General features: G+C 43.5%; 1 protein-coding gene across 1 annotated transcript in view; it reads right to left on the bottom strand.

The window, feature by feature from the left end:
- Positions 1–8,755, bottom strand: part of FAM171B (family with sequence similarity 171 member B) — an 80,690-nt gene extending 71,935 nt beyond the window's left edge. Inside the window, exon 1 of the mRNA XM_055398310.2 lies at positions 8,436–8,755. Within this exon, the coding sequence (XP_055254285.2) occupies positions 8,436–8,658 (223 nt within the window). The 5' untranslated portion in view covers positions 8,659–8,755. The remainder of the gene's footprint in view (positions 1–8,435) is intronic.
- Positions 8,756–18,829: the final 10,074 nt, after the last annotated feature.

The raw sequence follows: 18,829 nt of genomic DNA, 5'->3' as shown, positions 1-18,829 counted from the left end.
CACCAAGAAATAGCTCCCTTTGGTGATTAAAATCCTGGAAAGAAATAATAATTACTCCACCTGGGATTATGGCCTTCAAAGCATGAGTACTTTAGATAAAACAATCAATGTCTAGTCCTACTTCTACTGATTTTCAAATTCCCTGAACAGAAAAAAAGAAAAAAAAAAACCGAAACAAATGCCTTCATGGATGCTGCTGCTAAGTTGCTTCAGTCGTGTCCGATGCTGTGCGACCCCACAGACAGCAGCCCACCAGGCTCCGCCATCCCTGGGATTCTTCAGGCAAGAACACTGGAGTGGATTGCCATTTCCTTCTCCAATGCATGAAAGTAGAAAGGGAAAGTGAAGTCCCTCAGTCGTGTCCGACTCCTCGAGACCCCATGGACGGCAGTCTACCAGGTTCCTCCATCCATGGGATTCTCCAGGCAAGAGTACTGGAGTGGGGTGTCATCGTCTTCTCCACCTTCATGGATGGGAGATTTCAAACAGGTTTGCTTAAATCAAGAAGTTTAAATCAAGTTTTTTGAACATAATAAAAAGTATACAGTAACATTCTATACTGAATTTCACTATTTTTAAATTTTATTAAGTTAAATAGGTCCCAGCTATATAGAATATTAAAAAGGCTTTAACTCTAAAAGTATAAGAATGTAGCAGCTTCATTTACAATGGCTAAAACTGAAATAACCCAAACATCCTTCAATAGAAGTGATAAACTGCAGTAATTCATACAATGGAATACTACTCAGCAGTATAAAGGAATAAACTACTGAACAAGCAACAACATGGAGGAAACCATTGGAAATTAGACTTAGCTAAAGAAGCTAGACAAAGAAATACATGCTATATGCTTCTATTTTATGAAGGTCTAGAAAACACAAAATTAATGACAAAAACAATCAAAACAGCTATCAACGGGTCAGGGTCAAAGACTGCCTGAGAAGGGGGCATGAGGGAACTTTCTAAGGTGATATGAATGTTTTCTGTCTTGACAAGGGTAATGCTTACAGGGGTGTATCCGTTTGTCAAGAGACTACAGTTTATGTTACTACCAGAATCTGAAGTATGGATATCCATTAAGTAGCTCCTATAGTTTTTTTTTTTTTTCATTTTATGACTTTTGATATTTTTAAACTAATATTTACAAAATGTATATAATCATAAGCTAACTTGAAAATGACTTGAATTTTTTGCAAGACAAAACTGGAGTGATAATAAAATTTAAATGTCAGTTTAACAATATATATATACATAAAATGTGGCAACTCTAAATCAAACACCACTTTCCCCACCTAATACACTAGCTTATTGTTTAAACAGTGTACAGTTTAGGTACATCCATTTTAATATAAGTACATTTTACCTCTCCACTTGCCCCAAATCCCTCATAGTAGAAATGGATGGAACTGTGATGGAAACAGGGACAGCACAATTTGATTGCTGTTGAGAGTCCCTTGGACTGCAAGGAGATCCAACCAGTCCTTTCTAAAGGAGATCAGTCCTGGGTGTTCATTGGAAGGACTGATGCTAAAGCTGAAACTCCAATACTTTGGCCACCTCATGCGAAGAGTTGACTCACTGGAAAAGACTCTGATGCTGGGAGGGATTGGGGGTAGGAGGGGAAGGGGACGACAGAGAATAAGATGGTTGGATGGCATCACCGACTCCATGGACATGAGTTTGAGTGAACTCAGGGAGTTGGTGATGGACAGGGAGGCCTGACGTGCTGTGATTCATGGGGTCACAAAGAGTCAGACACGACTGAGCAACTGAACTGAACTGAAAGCTGGGTGATGAATATGGCTTTATGAATACTATCCTGTTTACTGTCATGTATTTGACATTTTCCAAGCTAAAAGGTTTAAAACTGCTTATCAGTGAAATGGTATGGACTTAACAGAAGATACTAAGAAGAGGTGGCAAGAATACACAGACGAACTATACAAAAACGATCTTAATGACACAGACAACCATGATGGTGTGATCACTGACCTATAGCCAGATATCCTGGAGTGCAAAGTGAAGTGGGCCTTAGGAAGCATCACTATGAACAAAGCTAGTGGAGGTGATAGGCCTTTCCTGGTGGCTCAGAGGTTAAAGAGTCTGCCTGCAGGCTCAGAGGTTAAAGAGTCTGCCTGCAATGCAGGAGACCTGGGTTCAATCCCTGGGTCAGGAAGATCCCGTGGAGAAGGAAATGGCAACCCACTCCAGTATTCTTGCCTGGAGAATCTCATGGATGGAGGAGCCTGGTGGGCTACAGTCCACGGGGTCACAAAGGGTTGGACACGACTGAGAGACTTCACTTCACAGTGGAGGTGATGGAATTCCAGCTGAGTTATTTCAAGTCCTAAAAGATGATGCTGTTAAAGTGCTGAACTCAAAAGGCCAGCAAATTTGGAAATCTCAGCAGTGGCTACAGGACTGGAAAAGGTCAGTTTTCATTCCAATCCCAAAGAAAGGTCATGCCAAAGAATGTTCAAACTACTGCACAACTGCACTCATCTAACACACTAGCAAAGTAATGCTCAAAATTCTCCAAGCAAGGTTTCAACAGTGTGTGAATTGAGAACTTCAGATGCTCAAGCTGGATTTAGAAAAGGCAGAGGAACCAAAGAGCAAATTGCCAACATCTGGTGGATCACAGAAAAAGCAAGAGAGTTCCGGAAAAACATCTACTTCTGCTTCATTGATTACGCTAAAGCCTTTGACTGTGTGGATCACAACAAACTGTGGAAAATTCTTCAAGAGATGGGAATACCAGACCACCTGACCTGCCTCCTGAGAAATCTGTATGCAGGTCAAGAAGCAATAGAACTGGACATAGAACTAGACTGGTTCCAAATCGGGAAAGGAGTACATCAAGACTGTATAATTGTCACCCTGCTTATTTAACTTATATGCAGAGTACATCATGAGAAATGTTGGGCTGGATGAAGTACTAGCTGGAACCAAGACTGCCAGGAGAAATATCAATAACCTCAGATATGCAGATGACACCACTCTTATGGCAGAAAGTGAAGAGGAACTAAAGAGCTTCTCAATGAAAGTGAAAGTGAAGAGTGAAAAAGCTGGCTTAAAACTAAACAATGAAAAAACGAAGATCATGGCATCTGGTTCCATCACTTCATGGCAAATAGATGGAAAAACAACTGAAAAAGTGACAGACTTTATTTTCTTGGGCTTCAAAACTACTGCAGATGGTGACTGCAGCCATGAAATTAAAAGACGCTTGCTCCTTGGAAGAAAAGCTATGACAAACCTAGACAGCATATTAAAAAGCAGAGACATTACTTTGCCAACAAAGGACCGTATAGTCAAAACTATGGTTTTTCTAGTAATCATGTACGTATATGAGAGTAGGGCCATAAAGAAAGCTGAGCACCAACAAATTGATACTTTTGAACCATGACATTGGAGAAGACTCTTGAGAGTCCCTTGGACTGCAAGGAGATCAAACCAGTCAATCCTAAAGAAATCAGTCCTGAATATTCATTGGAAGGACTGATGCTGAAGCTCCAATACTTTGGCCACCTGATGCAAAGAGGTGACTCATTAGAAAAGACTCTGATGCTGGGAAAGATTGAAGGCGAGAGGAGAAGGGGATGACAGAGGGTGAGATGGTTGGATGGCATCACTGACTCAGTGGACATGAGTCTGAGCAGGCTCTGGGAGCTGGTGATGGACGGGGAAGTCTAGTGTGCTGCAGTCCATGTGCAGTCCAGAGCGGACACAACTGAGCGACTGAACTGAATCAGTGAAACACACAATCACTGATATAAATAGTATATCAGTATTAGCACACATTTATACTGTGAAAACATACCCCTCAATGAGCTTTCACTGTGTGCAGAAGACTTTGATAAAAATCTGTGGAGGTTCCCTGTGTCTGCACTTTATGTGGAGAATCTGAAATGGAGCTCGTCATTTTCTCCAGCTCTGCTCACCCCAACCCCCAGTATGCCTCCCATCTAATAGGCCAGCAGACTGGATATAATATTATTGTTTCAGTTACTACGAACCCTCAAATTAATTCTTCCCTCATCCCTCAAATATTTATTTCTAACAATTACTGGTGCAGATGTAGAAATCAGAGCTGCTGTAGACACTACAGAAAACAGATCTCAAATTTCGTCTTTTTTCTTGCTACTCTGAGGATGATGTTTTCGAAGTTAATGAGATAACAAAGATTTGTTTTTATACCTTGATTTTATAAATCTCATATTCAACTTCTTTTAACATCACTTTCTTATTTCTCAGCTATATAAAGAGACAAAAAATTTGAAAATAATAAAATCTGAAGTAAAAGTCAACAGTCAGTTTTCCTGTATGGACTTATGAAGCTCAATCATATACGAGTCACTAACATTGTTTTATTTTTCTAAATTTTGCCTCAGAAGGGCAAATGTCTGAAAATGTCTGAGAAATCAGAAGCACCATACAGAGGCAAAGAAAGAACTATCAGGCTCAGTCAGATATTTAAAGGTATATAATACTCTCCTAGGTCATAAGAGAATTATAAGTGTGCCTGGGTAAAGAATCTTCTTGACAGAACCTAAAAAGTGGACTTAAGTATTGTTCTAGAAGTTGTCTGCAGTCAACTTAAGATAAACAGTGAAATTAGACAAAATTAAAAGTCCAGGAATCAAGATTGCTGGGAGAAATATCAATAACCTCAGATAAGCAGATGACACCATCCTTATGGCAAAAAGTGAAGAGGAACTCAAAAGCCTCTTGATGAAAGTGAAAGAGGAGAGTGAAAAGGTTGGCTTGAAGCTCAACATTCAGAAAACAAAGATCATGGCATCTGGTCCCATCACTTCGTGGGCAATAGATGGGGTAACAGTGGAAACAGTGTCAGACTTTATTTTTTTGGGCTCCAAAATCACTGCGGATGCTGATTGCAGCCATGAAATTAAAAGATGCTTACTCCTTGGAAGGAAAGTTATGACCAACCTAGATAGTATATTAAAAAGCAGAGACATTACTTTGCCAAGGCTAGTCAAGGCTATGGTTTTCCAGTGGTCATGTATGGATGTGAGAGTTGGACTGTGAAGAAAGCTGATTGCCAAAGAATTGATGCTTTTGAACTGTGGTGCTGGAGAAGACTCTTGAGAGTCCCTTGGACTGCAAGGAGATCCAACCAGTCCATTCTAAAGGAGATCAATCCTGGGTGTTCATTGGAAGGACTGATGCTAAAGCTGAAACTCCAATACTTTGGGCAACTCATGCGACGAGGTGACTCACTGGAAAAGAGTCTGATGCTGGGAAGGATTGAGGGTAGGAAGAGAAGGGGACGACAGAGAATGAGATGGCTGGATAGCATCACCAACTTGATGGACATGAGTTTGAGTGAGCTCCGGGATTTGGTGATGGACAGGGAGGGCTGGTGTGCTGTGATTCATGGGGTCGCAAAGAGTCGGACATGACTGAACTGAACTGAAAAGTCCAGGATAAATGCACTTTATAACCTCCTCCTATAAATATTTCTACCTACCAAATATTTTTATATGCCCCTGCTAAATTTCAGTGAAGAATTTCACAAGATGTAAAATAACATAAACTCAAAGTAAAAGAGATGCCCAATGCCAGCATTTTAGTTTATTCAGTCAAAAAACTTAGTGTGGCCTATAAGTCACATATGCTCTTCTAGGTGCTAGAAAGATATGTAATAATTCTATGTAATAATGAACAAAGCAAAGTTCATGCCCTCAGAGAGCTTACATTCTAGTAAGAGGAGACAGGTTTACAAGAAGGGCTGAGGATATTAAATGCCATGGAAGAGAATCAGTAGGAAAAGGGCATGCAGACTGCTATTTAATATAGCGGTCAGATGGAGAAGGCAATGGAAACCCACTCCAGGACTCTTGCCTGGAGAATCCCATGGACGGCGGAGCCTGGTGGGCTGCTGTCTATGGGGTCGCACAGAGTCAGACACGACTGAAGTAACTTAGCAGCAACATAGTGGTCAGAAAAGCTTCTCTGTTCTAGTGATATCTGAGCAAATCTGATGAATGTGAAGGTCCAGAATTCCAGGCAGAGAAAATGAAAAGTGCAAAGGTCCCACACCAGAGCCCACTTGCCAGCTGAAGGAACAGAGAGACCGTGTGGCCCCAGCACTCAGGGTGAGAGCCAAGGGACACAGGAATGAGGCAGGCATAGAGGATCTAGGCCATTTTCAGACTCTGGGCATCTAGCGTGAGAGCCATGGGAAGCCACTGTGGGACTGTGAGCTGACACGATCCTATTGAATATTTTTTAAAAGATTACTAACTGTGTGAGGAGACCAGAGAGTAGAGAAACAGAGACTGAAGCAGGAGACCAGTTCAATCCAGATCACAATGTGCTCAGAGGAATACTGTAACTTCTTTGTGTACAGGTTGTGTTTCATTACGCAACCCAGTGTGTGCGTTATTCGCTCAGTCGTGTCCGACTCTTTGTGACCCCACGGACTGTAGCCCGCCAGGCTTCTCTGTCCCTGAGATTCTCCAGGCAAGAATGCTGCAGTGGATTGCCGTTCCCTTCTCCAGAGATGCAACCCAATAGCTCTAACTAAAACAGCAATCAACTGAATTGCTCTCCTGGTTGCCACTGCCTTGGAGAGGTAGAGTTTTTGAGGAAAATGCAAGAGTCATATTACTTCTCAGGCTCTAGTCTGATCTGTTGGCTAGTGGTTCCTTTATCTCCATTAGTCTAATAGGTAAATACGCTCCAAAACTGCATTCCCCTCCAAATAATCCTTTTCAAAAATATTCTATCCCAAATATCAGAAAGCAAATATTTTCACATGCATGCAGGATACAGAAGTTTCTCATATTATTTCACCAACAGCAGTAGTCAAAACCCATGTAACTAATATTTCTGAAAGATGATAAATCCAAATAAAAATATACTGCAAACCATAATTCATCTCTACTCTCAGACTTCTGTAATTTATGAAATTATGAAGACAGGCTCTCAATCACTCTCCTATCTCTCGTTTCCTTAAATTCAGCAAACATTGTGTCTAACAGCTGCCTCATTGAAACCCTGTGGTTAGCAATGTCAGTTATAAAAAGCCAGGAAGGAAAACCACCACACTCCGCACACCTTTCAAGACTTTCAGCCCTCAAGTGTTATTAATTGGTTTAAAACGGTGTCAGAAACACATGCTTTCCTGAACACTTTGGTGATTTCATCCTTTGCTCAGAGCACTCTGATAAATTAAATCATCCTGGCTGTGTCAGGAATAGCAGCTGGTGTTGTCAGAGTACTTGTTTGGAGGATGAACAAGCAGTAAAAAATAAGATACTGAATCCTACTCTTCAAAAATCTCATTTTCAGCATCTTGTACGATGTTACTAGGCAGGATTTTAAAGTAAAGATAAATGTTACAATTCACTTTGGTTTTGCGGAAACCTAAGTCCACTTGCCAAAAAGAAAAAAAAAAACTGATGGCTTTTTTAATTTCCAAATAGCGGGCAGCTTCTACAGTAGGGAAGGGAACTGGGGTGGGGGGTGGGAAGAAGCTATTAAAATGGACAATCCCGCTTTTTGCTTACCGGTGGAGCCTTAATGGAGGGGAACCAGGCAGGAACGGAGGGACTGTTACAGCTACAGATACTCAAAGGGACTTCCTCACCCTCACTGTATAGTACGGAGAATCTGTTTCATTACCTCCTACTAACAAGTAAGGAGATTCCCCTCTCTGGGGGCAGGCTTTGCTATACCAACATCCACTACAGACTTGATCTCAACCACCCCCTCTCTCCTTTTCCCTTTCCTTCAATCAGAAACTCCTATTTCATTTTTGGTTTGTTTCATTTTTATTAAACGGAAGACGTTCTTGCAAACTGCCTTAAAACCATTCCCAGCATAACAAGAGATAGAAATAAATAATAAAATAAATCAAGATTTTTCTCTAGAGCCAAATTTAAATACACAGGCGGAGCCAGATGATGAAAAGGGGTGTGTGGGTGTCTCTCGCAAAATTTTTCAGTCTCCAGGAGAGAAAACGTTACAGAACAGAAGGCTAAAGAGATGTGAGAACCGTGTGTGTGTGTGTGTGTGTGTGTGTGTGTAAATCATCCCCAGCCTAAAAGGATTTGAGAACTGTGTGTGTGTGTGCGTGTACACACAATCATCCCTAGGGCAGAGGGAAAATTCAGAAAGGGAGGAGAAGAAAACGATCAATCGAGGCAGTCTCTCAATCCCATCCCTCCCGACCCCTCCCCACCCCACTGCAGTACTCTGCGTTAGCCAGAAAGCTCATCACCCAAAGGGCAGATTCCCGAAACCAAAGCAAAGCCCCAGTCCTGGGCAGGCAGGCTGGGGAGGTGGGGGGTGGGTGGAGACAGGCGATGGAAAACCATCTGGCTAGGGATTGCGCGAGGCGGCCAGCGAAATCAGAAGAGTCGCCGGCGGAGATGGAAAGGCAGGGCCGGGCTCCCGGGACCTACCTGGAGCTGCGGCTGTAGAGGATGCCCCGGGCTCCTCCGGCCTCGCTTCCTCAGCTTCCTCCCGCTGCCTTTGCTGCTGCTGCTGCTGCTGCTGCTGGATGAGGCTGAGGTCGGAGCGGCTGAGCTCGGCTCTGGCGGCCGCGGGGACCAGCCTCGCCTTCAGCAGCAGCGCGGCCAGGCCGAGGAGCAGGGTGCAAGGGACGCGCCGGCTGAGCCTCGCCATGGCCGAGAGCCAGAGGGCCGCGGCGGCATATTGCGGGGCTGCGGGCTCCGGCTGCGGCCGCCCGCTCGCGCCCCCTCGCGCAGTCTGCCTCGCACTGGCTCCGCAGGAGGAGGCCGCGGAGGCGGCGGGGACGCCGCGGGAGGAGGAGGGGGACGTTAGCATCCTCGCGCACGTGATGCGGGAGGCGGGACGAAGCCGGCGCCAGGACCGCGTCTCCGCGGTCAGCCCGGGGCTGGGCTGCTCCGAGGGCGCCGCGGGGTGCTGGGGCGCCGTGCGACTGGTGGGCTCCCAGGGGAAACGAAAAAGGAGCGCCTTTCAGGGGGCTGGCAGACCAGGTCCTCCAGCCCCTACCGAGACACTGAGAAATTTTGCAGAAAGTGGAATAAAATTCCCTCCACCTGACCGCAAAGTAGAAGAGCAGGTGACGTTAACATATTCATTACCCTCCTATCACACGCAAGGCCGCACCAACGAATGCAAAAGCCAGAATCTCTTAACCATATGGGGTTTGGGGCACCACGGCCAGCTCGAAATTAAACTACAGTTCTCCAGCTTTTGATTAAACTTCCTTTTTCTTCCCAACTGGAATTTTCTTTCTGTATTATAAAATGTCCTTATTTACATTTTATCTAATTATAGTCTACGGATTTCATTTGCTCAAAAAATATTTTTCTAAATGCCTATGAGGTGCGTTCCAATATTTTGATCAGGATTTGAATAAGCAAGATAGAATCCCTGCATTCTAGGAGCTCACTATTAGGGCAGAGGAACATAAAAGCAAATTATAACCCAAGGTGATGAAGAAACACTGAAACACGCAGAAATTACATCAAATTGGTATATGGAAGGGGGCTATGAAACACTAGGAGAGGTGGGGTTTAAAGAGGATTACGAGTTCCACACATAGGTGGGTGCAACCAGGTCATCTAAAAAGTGGAGTGTGTGTGTGTGTGTGTGTGTGCGCGCGCGCGCGCGCATGCGCGTGCGTGTGCACATACATCTAGAGGTAATAGTGAAGTGTGCTTGGAAAATTGTGAACAATGATTGTCATAGAGTGAATGTTTTAGCTTTGTTAGGTAGGTAGAATAGGGAAAAGGAGTCCAAAATGGCGGTGGCCAAAAGACAAGGAAGGGAAAAGCCCACGAAAATAGAACAAAGGAAGGTCGGAGGACCTAAGTGAGAACCTCAGGTAAAACAAACACCACTCCTGGCTGGTCCAATTTACATAGGGTAGGCCCAGGGAAAAAACATATAAAAAGAGGAGCCAAAGCTAGCTCTCTCTCTCTCCTGCGCGCTGGGGCACTCTTTCTGCGCGTCTTTGGGTCAATGTGCTCTCACGCCTTGAAGATGGATTTTCCTGCATTCTTCTAAATAAAACAGAGCTGTAACACTGAGCTGGAACACTGATTTGTCTAAGAGCTATAACACGGTCCGATCAAAACCTGAGAGCTATAACACGGTCTGTCCAAGACCCGAGAGCTGTGACACACCAAGGGGGCTTTAATGTCCGTCACTCCAAATCTTTGTTCAGTTCAGTTGAGTTGCTCAGTCGTGTCCGACTCTGCGAGACCCCATGAATTGCAGAACGCCAGGCCTCCCTGTTCATCACCAACTCCCGGAGTTCACTCAAACTCATGTCTATCGAGTCGGTGATGCCATCCAGCCAGCTCATTCTCTGTCGTCCCCTTCTCCTCCCACCCCCAATCCCTCCCAGCATCAGAGCCTTTTCCAGTGAGTCAACTCGTCGCATGAGGTGGCCAAAATATTGCAGTTTCAGCTTTAGCATCAGTCCTTCCAATGACGAGACAAAAAACGAGGTGTATACACTCGCCAGACAGATTGAAAAGGACGGTAGAGATCAGGTCATTAAAAAAAAAATAGCCAACATTTCTATAGTACATATTGTGGCGGCACTGTTCACGCACTTTATACACATTAACTCCTGTTACACTAACCTGAAAGAAGGCTAAGTACGATGATTTGATGCTTTTGAACTGCTTTTGAAGAACTCTTGAGAGTTCTTTGGACAGCAAAGAAATCAAACCAGTCAATCCTAAAGGAAATCAACCATGGGTTCACTGGAAGGACTGATGCTGAATTTGAAGCTCCAATACCTTGGCCACCTGATGCAAAGAGTAGACTCATTGGAAAGACTGTGATGCTGGGAAAAATTGAGGGCAAGTGGAGAAGGGGGCAACAGAGGATGAGATGGCTGAATGGCCATCACTAACTCAATGGAGGTGAGCTTGAGCAAATTCAAATTGATAATGAAGCCTAGTGTGTGCAGTTTATGGGGTCACAGAGTCAGACATGACTTAGTGACTAAACAACATTAACTTTGGATGTTATATAGGAAACTTAAATTTACACTGCAAGTGATTATGAAATAGTGAAAGAAATTAATCAGGGAAGGGACTTGCTGCCAATCTGTTTCAAAGAATCACTATGCTATCAGTATGGAAGATGGATTTCAGATGGGTAACTGGTAGAGAGGGGGCCGGTATAGTGGTGTTTGAGAAAGCCAGTGAGAAAATACCAGGCTAATGAGACTGGGAAGAAGAGGAAAGGTGTAGAAAAGAGGGGGAGATTCAGTAGGTAGGGCTAGAATCAGCAGACATGGTTGACTGGTATGTAGAAGTGAGGAGAAAGGTATGTGCAGCTCAGTTCAGTCGCTCAGTCATGTCCAACTCTTGGTGACCCCATGAATCACAGCACGCCAGGCCTCCCTGTCCATCACCAACTCCCGGAGTTCACTCAAACTCATGTCCATCGAGTCGGTGATGCTATCCAGCCATCTCATCTCTGTTGTCCCCGTCTCCTCCTGCCCCCAATCACTCCCAGCATCAGAGTCTTTTCCAGTGAGTCAACTCGTCACATGAGGTGGCCAAAGTATTGGCGCTTCAGCTTTAGCATCACTCCCTCCAATGAGAACCCAGGACTGATCTCCTTCAGAATGGACTGGTTGGATCTCCTTGCAGTCCAAGGGACTCTCAAGAGTCTTCTCCAACACCACAGTTCAAAAGCATCGATTCTTCGGCGAACAGCTTTCTTCACAGTCCAACTCTCACATCCATACATGACCATGGGAAAAACCATAGCCTTGACTAGACGGACCTTTCTTGGCAAAGTAATATCTCTGCTTTTTAATATGCTATCTAGGTTGGTCATAACTGTCCTTCCAAGGAGTAAGCGTCTTTTAATTTCATGGCTGCAGTCAGCATTCACAGTGATTTTGGAGCCCAGAAAAATAATATCTGACACTGTTTCTACTGTTTGCCCATCTATTTCCCATGAAGTGATGGGACCAGATGCCATATCTTTGTTTTCTGAATGTTGAGCTTTAAGCCAGCTTTTTCACTCTCCTCTTTCACTTTCATCAAGAGGCTTTTGAGTTCCTCTTCACTTTCTGCCATAAGGGTGGTGTCATCTGCATATCTGAGGTTATTGATATTTCTCCCGGCAATCTTGATTCCAGCTTGTGCTTCCTCCAGCCCAGCGATTCTCATGATGTACTCTGCGTATAAGTTAAATAAACAGGGTGAAAACATACAGCCTTGACGTACTCCTTTTCCTATTTGGAACCAGTCTGTTGGTCCATGTCCAGTTCTAATTGTTGCTTCCTGACCTGCATACAGGTTTCCCAAGAGGCAGGTCAGGTGGTCTGGGATTCCCATCTCTTTCAGATTTTTCCACAGTTTATTGTGATCCCCACAGTCAAAGGCTTTGGTATAGTCAGTAAAGAAGAAATAGATGTTTTTCTGGAACTCTTTTGCTTTTTCCATGATCCAGTGGATGTTGGCAATTTGATCTCTGGTTCCTCTGCCTTTTCTAAAACCTGCTTGAACATCTGGAAGTTCACAGTTCACATATTGCTGAGGCCTGGCTTGGAGAATTTTGAGCATGACTTTACTAGCGTGCGAGATGAGTGCAATTGTGCAGTAGTTTGAGCATTCTTTGTCATTACCTGTCTTTGGGATTGGAATGAAAACTGACCTTTTCCAGTCCTGTGGCCACTGTTGAGTTTTCCAAATTTGCTGGCATATTGAGTGCAGCACTTTCACAGCATCATCTTTCAGGATTTGAAATAGCTCAACTGGAATTCCATCACCTCCACTAGCTTTGTTCGTAGTGATGTTTTCTAAGGCCCACTTGACTTCACATTCCAGGATGTCTGGCTCTAGGTGAGTGATCACACCATCGTGGTTATCTGGGTCATGAAGATCTTTTTTATACAGTTCTCCTGTGTATTTTTGCCACCTCTTCTTAATATCTTCTGCTTCTGTTAGGTCTGTACTATTTCCATGCTTTATTGAGCCCATCTTTGCATGAAATGTTCCCTTGGTATCTCTAATTTTCTTGAAGAGATCTCTAGTCTTTCCCATTCTGTTGTTTTCCTCTATTTCTTTGCATTGATGGCTGAGGAAGGCTTTCTTATCTCTCCTTGCTATTCTTTGGAATTCTGCATTCAGATGCTTATATCTTTCCTTTTCTCCTTTGCTTTTCGCCACTCTTCTTTTCACAGCTATTTGTAAGGCCTCCTCAGACAGCCATTTTGCAGTCCAAGGTAAAAGAAACCCAAGTAAGATGGTAGGTGTTGCGAGAGGGCATCTGAGGGCAGACACACTGAAACCATAATCACAGATAACCAGCCAATCTGATCACACGGCCACAGCCTTGTCTAACTCGATGAAACTAAGCCATGCCATGTGAGGCCACCCAAGATGGTGGGTCACGGTGGATAGGTCTGACACAATGTGGTCCACTGGAGAAGGGAATGGCAAACCACTTCAGTATTCTTGCCTTGAGAACCCCATGAACAGTATGAAAAGGTACAATGATAGGATACTGAAAGAGGAACTCCCCAGATACAGTAGGTGCCCAATATGCTACTGGAGATCAGTGGAGAAGTAACTCCAGAAAGAATGAAGAGATGGAACCAAAGCAAAAACAATACCCAGTTGTGGATGTGACTGGTAATAAAAGCAAGGTCCAATGCTGTAAACAGAAATATTGTATAGGAACCTGGAATGTCAGGTCCATGAATCAAGGCAAATTGGAAGTGGTCAAACAGGAGATGGCAAGAGTGAACATCAACATTCTAGGAATCAGTCAGCTAAAATTGACTGGAATTGGTGAATTTAACTCTAATGACGATTATATCTACTACTCTGGGCAAGAATCCCTGAGAAGAACTGGACGAGCCATCATGGTAAACAAGAGTCCGATATGCAGTATTTGGATGCAATCTCAAAAACGACAGAATGATCTCTGTTCATTTCCAAGGCAAACCATTCAACATCATGGTAATCCAGGCCTATGCCCCAACCAGCAACGCTGAAGAAGCTGAACAGTTCTATGAAGATCTACAGTTAGAACTGGACATGGAACAACTGACTGGTTCCAAATAGGGAAAGAAGTACGTCAACGTTGCATATTGTCACCCTGTTTATTTAACTTATATGCAGAGTACATCATGAGGAACGCTGGACTGGAAGAGGCAGAAGCTGGAATCAAGATTGCTGGGAGAAATATCAATAACCTCAGATATGCAGATGACACCACCCTTATGGCAGAAAGTGAAGAGGAACTCAAAAGCCTCTTGATGAAAGTGAAAGAGGAGAGTGAAAAGGTTGGCTTGAAGCTCAACATTCAGAAAACGAAGATCATGGCATCTGGTCCCATCACTTCACGGGAAATAGATGGGGAAACTGGAAACAGTGTCAGACTTTATTTTGGGGGGGCTCCAAAATCACTGAGGATGCTGATTGCAGCCATGAAATTAAAAGACACTTACTCCTTGGAAGGAAAGTTATGACCAACCTAGATAGTATATTATAAAGCAGAGACATTACTTTGCCAACAAAGGTCCGTCTAGTCAAGGCTATGGTTTTTCCAGTGGTCACGTATGGATGTGAGAGTTGGACTGTGAAGAAAGCTGATCACTGAAGAACTGATGCTTTTGAACTGTGGTGTTGGAGAAGACTCTTGAAGAGTCCCTTGGACTGCAAGGAGATCCAACCAGTCCATTCTAAAGGAGATCAATCCTGGGTGCTCATTGGAAGGACTGATGCTAAAAAGCTGAAACTCCAATACTTTGGCCACCTCATGCGACGAGTTGACTCACTGGAAAAGACTTTGATGCTGGGAGGGATTGGGGGTGGGAAGAGAAGGGGACAACAGAGAATGAGATGGCTGGAAGGCATCACCGACTCGATGGACATGAGTTTGAGTGACCCCCGGGAGTGGTTATGGACAGGGAGGCCTGGCGCACTGTGATTCATGGGTTCGCAAAGAGTTGGACACGACTGAGTGACTGAACTGAACTGAACTGATGAAGACCTGCAAGACCTTTGAGAACTAACACCCGAAAAAGATGTCCTTTTCATTATAGGGGACTGGAATGCAAAAGTAGGAAGGCAAGAAACACCTGGAAAGAAAGTGAAGTCGCTCAGTCGTGTCCAACTCTTTGCCACCCCATGGACTGTAGCCTACCAGGCTCCTCCCTCCATGGGATTCTCCAGGCAAGCGTACTGGAGTGGGTTGACCATTTCCTTCTCCAGGGGATCTTCCCAGCCCAGGGATCGAACCCAGGTCTCCCACATTCCAGGCAGACGCTTTAACCTCTGAGCCACCAGGGAAGCCAGGAACAGGAAAATTTGGCCTTGGAGTATGGAATGAAGCAGGTCTAAGGCTAAATAAAGTTTTGCCAAGAGAACGCACTGGTTATGGCAAACACCCTCTTCCAACAACACAAGATTCTACACATGGACATCACCAGATGGTCAACACCGAAATCAGACTGATTATATTCTTTGCAGCCAAAGATGGAGAAGCTCTATACAGTCAGCAAAAACAAGAATGGGAGCTGACTGTGGCTCAGATCATGAACTCCTTATTGCCAAATTCAGACTGAAATTGAAGTAGGGAAAACCACTAGACCATTCGGGTATGACCTAAATCAAATCCCTTATGATTATACAGTGGAAGTAAGAAACAGATTTAAGGGACTAGATCTGATAGAGAGCCTGATGAACTACAGACGGAGGTTCGTGACATTGTACAGGAGACAGGGACCAAGACCATCCCCATGGAAAAGAAAGGTATGTGCAGTAAAATTCAAATTGCCAAACTGAGATTTTGGCTGCTTAAGACATTTTCAAGATTAGCTGGTACTACAGAATCAGTGATAAACCATGGCTTGGTCAGCTGTAGTCTCTGTATTTGGAATACCTCTGGGACATCTCATCATATAATGTAAATACGATCTATGACATCACTTTCTTAATCCTCATACTAGATTCAGCTCATCTGGCTGACTGGACAGTCCCTTTCAACACCTACCACTCTTTTGTGTCCCTCCGAACTTTCCCAACATGCTAGTAAAGAACAAATTTCTCACTAGTGGAAAATTTTCCTTTGGTCAAAGATATGAAACTAATTCCATAAAAAATAATAGACATTCAACACATGTTATCGTATATTCTTAGAGTAGTCCTACAAATTAGCTCTCATTTTCCTTTTCTTTTGGAAAATACTGATGCTGGGAAGGATTGAGGGCAAGGAGAGAAGGGGGTGACCAAGGATTAAATGGTTGGATGGTATCACTGACTTGATGGACTCAAGTTTGAGCAAACTCCAGGAAATCGTGGAGGACAGAGGAGCCTGGCATGCTGCAGCCCATGAGGTTGCAGAGTCGGACATAACTTAGTGATGAACAACAATATCCTGTCTAGTAAATGGAAACACTGAACATCAGAGCGGCAACTGTCTTGCCCAAGGATATGCTAATATGTGCCTTTACATTTCCACACTGTTTGAAACTTGAAATGAGCTTACACTGTTTCTTAGTGATTTTTAGACAAAAATAAACTCGATGGCCTACATAATTTTTGGAAGAGAAATGCCAAAATGAGGGCCATCACACTGAACACTATTCCATCATGGCTTTGCCTCACCTGTATGAGCAGGAGCTTTTTGGGGGTGAGGTGAGGCTTGAATGCAGTCTTTAATTAGTTTCATCAAGCTGTTTGTGTTGCATTTTCTTCCAATTTACCTCTGCTCTTGGAGAGAAAAAAAAGGGAAAATGGAAATGGCTCCAGAATCCTGACTAGCAGATCAGAAGGGAAGGAATGTTGCCAGAATTTTCTGTCATCCTGCCTTATGGTGGCCAAGTCCTTTAATATATTAGAAACTGACCTTCCAGAGGCAAAGTTGCTGATTTCACAGCCACCAGTGTAGGAGGATGAGTGTGAAACCCTTCAATACTACAGACTATTTGAAGAAATAAGATTAATCAAGATGGTTTTTAAATGACTTTTAAATGCTCCATTACGCTTAGTTTATGCTTTATTTTTCTGCAATATACAAAAGCCATATTATTTGATGCAATCAAGGCTAGTAGTTTGTGAATCAAAAGTGTAGGTCAAGAGACAAAATCAATATATTTTAAATATATTTGAAAATAAGCAGATATATATGCACTTACCAACCTTTTGATGTAGGGTAATTTTAACTAAACCCCAAGGGTTTAAAGTAGGTAAATCACAATTACAATGCATGCCTATTATTTTAAGTTTTCGGTTAAGTGGAAGTTCTTAAAAACTCTTGTCAAGCAATTTGAATGCCAAATCTATTTGTAATTTCTCTCCAATTTTACAATTTCCTCACCCACTTTTTATTCATAGAAAAATATACTTCATTTAAATTTATATTTCATTCATTCCTTGTAACACATAGAACTGCCAAAAAAAAAATTGTGTAAACAAACATAACTGACTTAAGGCACAGATACAGGCCACCTGAGGGGGACAAAACCAAGTAGATGTTGATGGAGGGCTGTCCTGCTAACTGCATGTACTTTACCTGTCAGCCAGTATATTTTACAAAGGAGTGGAAGATGCTAGTTAATCTAGGAAATTATTTTCAATTCTTAATCCATGATACAGTTCATGTTTATGGTGTCATTCAGTCGCTAAGTCATGTCCGACTCTGCGACCCATAGACTGCAGCACACCAGGATCCTCTATCTTCTTCTCGGAGTTTGCTCAGATTCATGTCCATTGAGTTAGTGATGCTATCTAACCATCTCATCCTCTGCCACCCCCTTCTCCCTTTGCCTTCAATCTTTCCCAGCATCAGGGTCTTTTCCAGAGTTGGCTCTTTGCATCAGGTGGCCAAAGTATTGGAGCTTCAGCAATAGTCATTGCAATGAATATTCAGGGTTGATATCCTTCAGGATTGACTGGTTTGATCTTCTTGCAGTCCAAGGGACTCTCAAGAGAGCAGAGTATAATACCATACATATACTATATAATAATTCTTCCATGCTTAAGATCTCCTGGTACTTCACTATTGCTCTTAACAAAACATCCAAAATCTCCAACAACTTGACAAAGCCCTTTACAACATATCCTTTGACTATGCAGGCTCATCTTTTGATATTTCCTATATAACAGAGATGGGGCTTCTTGGGAGGAGAGAAGGGAAGGGAAGGGTGTATTTTATTCCCTTGAGCTAGAACTGAATTATCTGGGTTGCAGATACTGATTTCCTCTGCCTGGACCTCTACTCCCTCCTGTCTTTAACTGACAAGCCCCACAGACACTGAAGGTTAGCTTATATATTACTTTCTTGAGGTTGCTTTGCCTGATATTCTTAGCTTTGATTAGGAACCCCTGCTATGAACTTTCACAACACCTCTTCTTTCCCCTTAGGACTCTTATTATATAAAATGGATATTTTCTTGCCTGTAGCAATGGCAAGCCACTCCAGTACTCTTGCCTAGAAAATCCCATGGATGGAGGAGGCTGGTAGGCTGCAGTCCGTGGGGTCGCTAAGGGTCGGACACGACTGAGCGACTTCACTTTCACTTTTCACTTTCACACATTGGAGAAGGAAATGGCAACCCACTCCAGTGTTCTTGCCTGGAGAATCCCAGGGAGGTGGGAGCCTGGTGGGCTTCCGTCTATGGGGTCACACAGAGTCGGACACGACTGAAGTGACTTAGCAGCAGCAGCAGCAGCATCCTCACTAGTGTAGGTTCCACAAAGACCAGGGCCATCATGTTCACAGCAGTATATCTAGTTCCTGCGACAAGGTCCAACACTGATTATTTGATTAACTTGGCTGATTAAATCAACAAATCAAAATTTTTCTTACTTGAGCATATATG

Source organism: Moschus berezovskii, chromosome 2 (assembly GCF_049115385.1).
Source record: "Moschus berezovskii isolate FMDL1 chromosome 2, NW_MosBer_1.0, whole genome shotgun sequence".
NCBI classification, from domain to species: Eukaryota; Metazoa; Chordata; class Mammalia; order Artiodactyla; family Moschidae; genus Moschus; species Moschus berezovskii.
The sequence above is the reverse complement of the archived record's forward strand: the minus strand, read 5'-3'. Positions and strand labels throughout refer to the sequence as shown.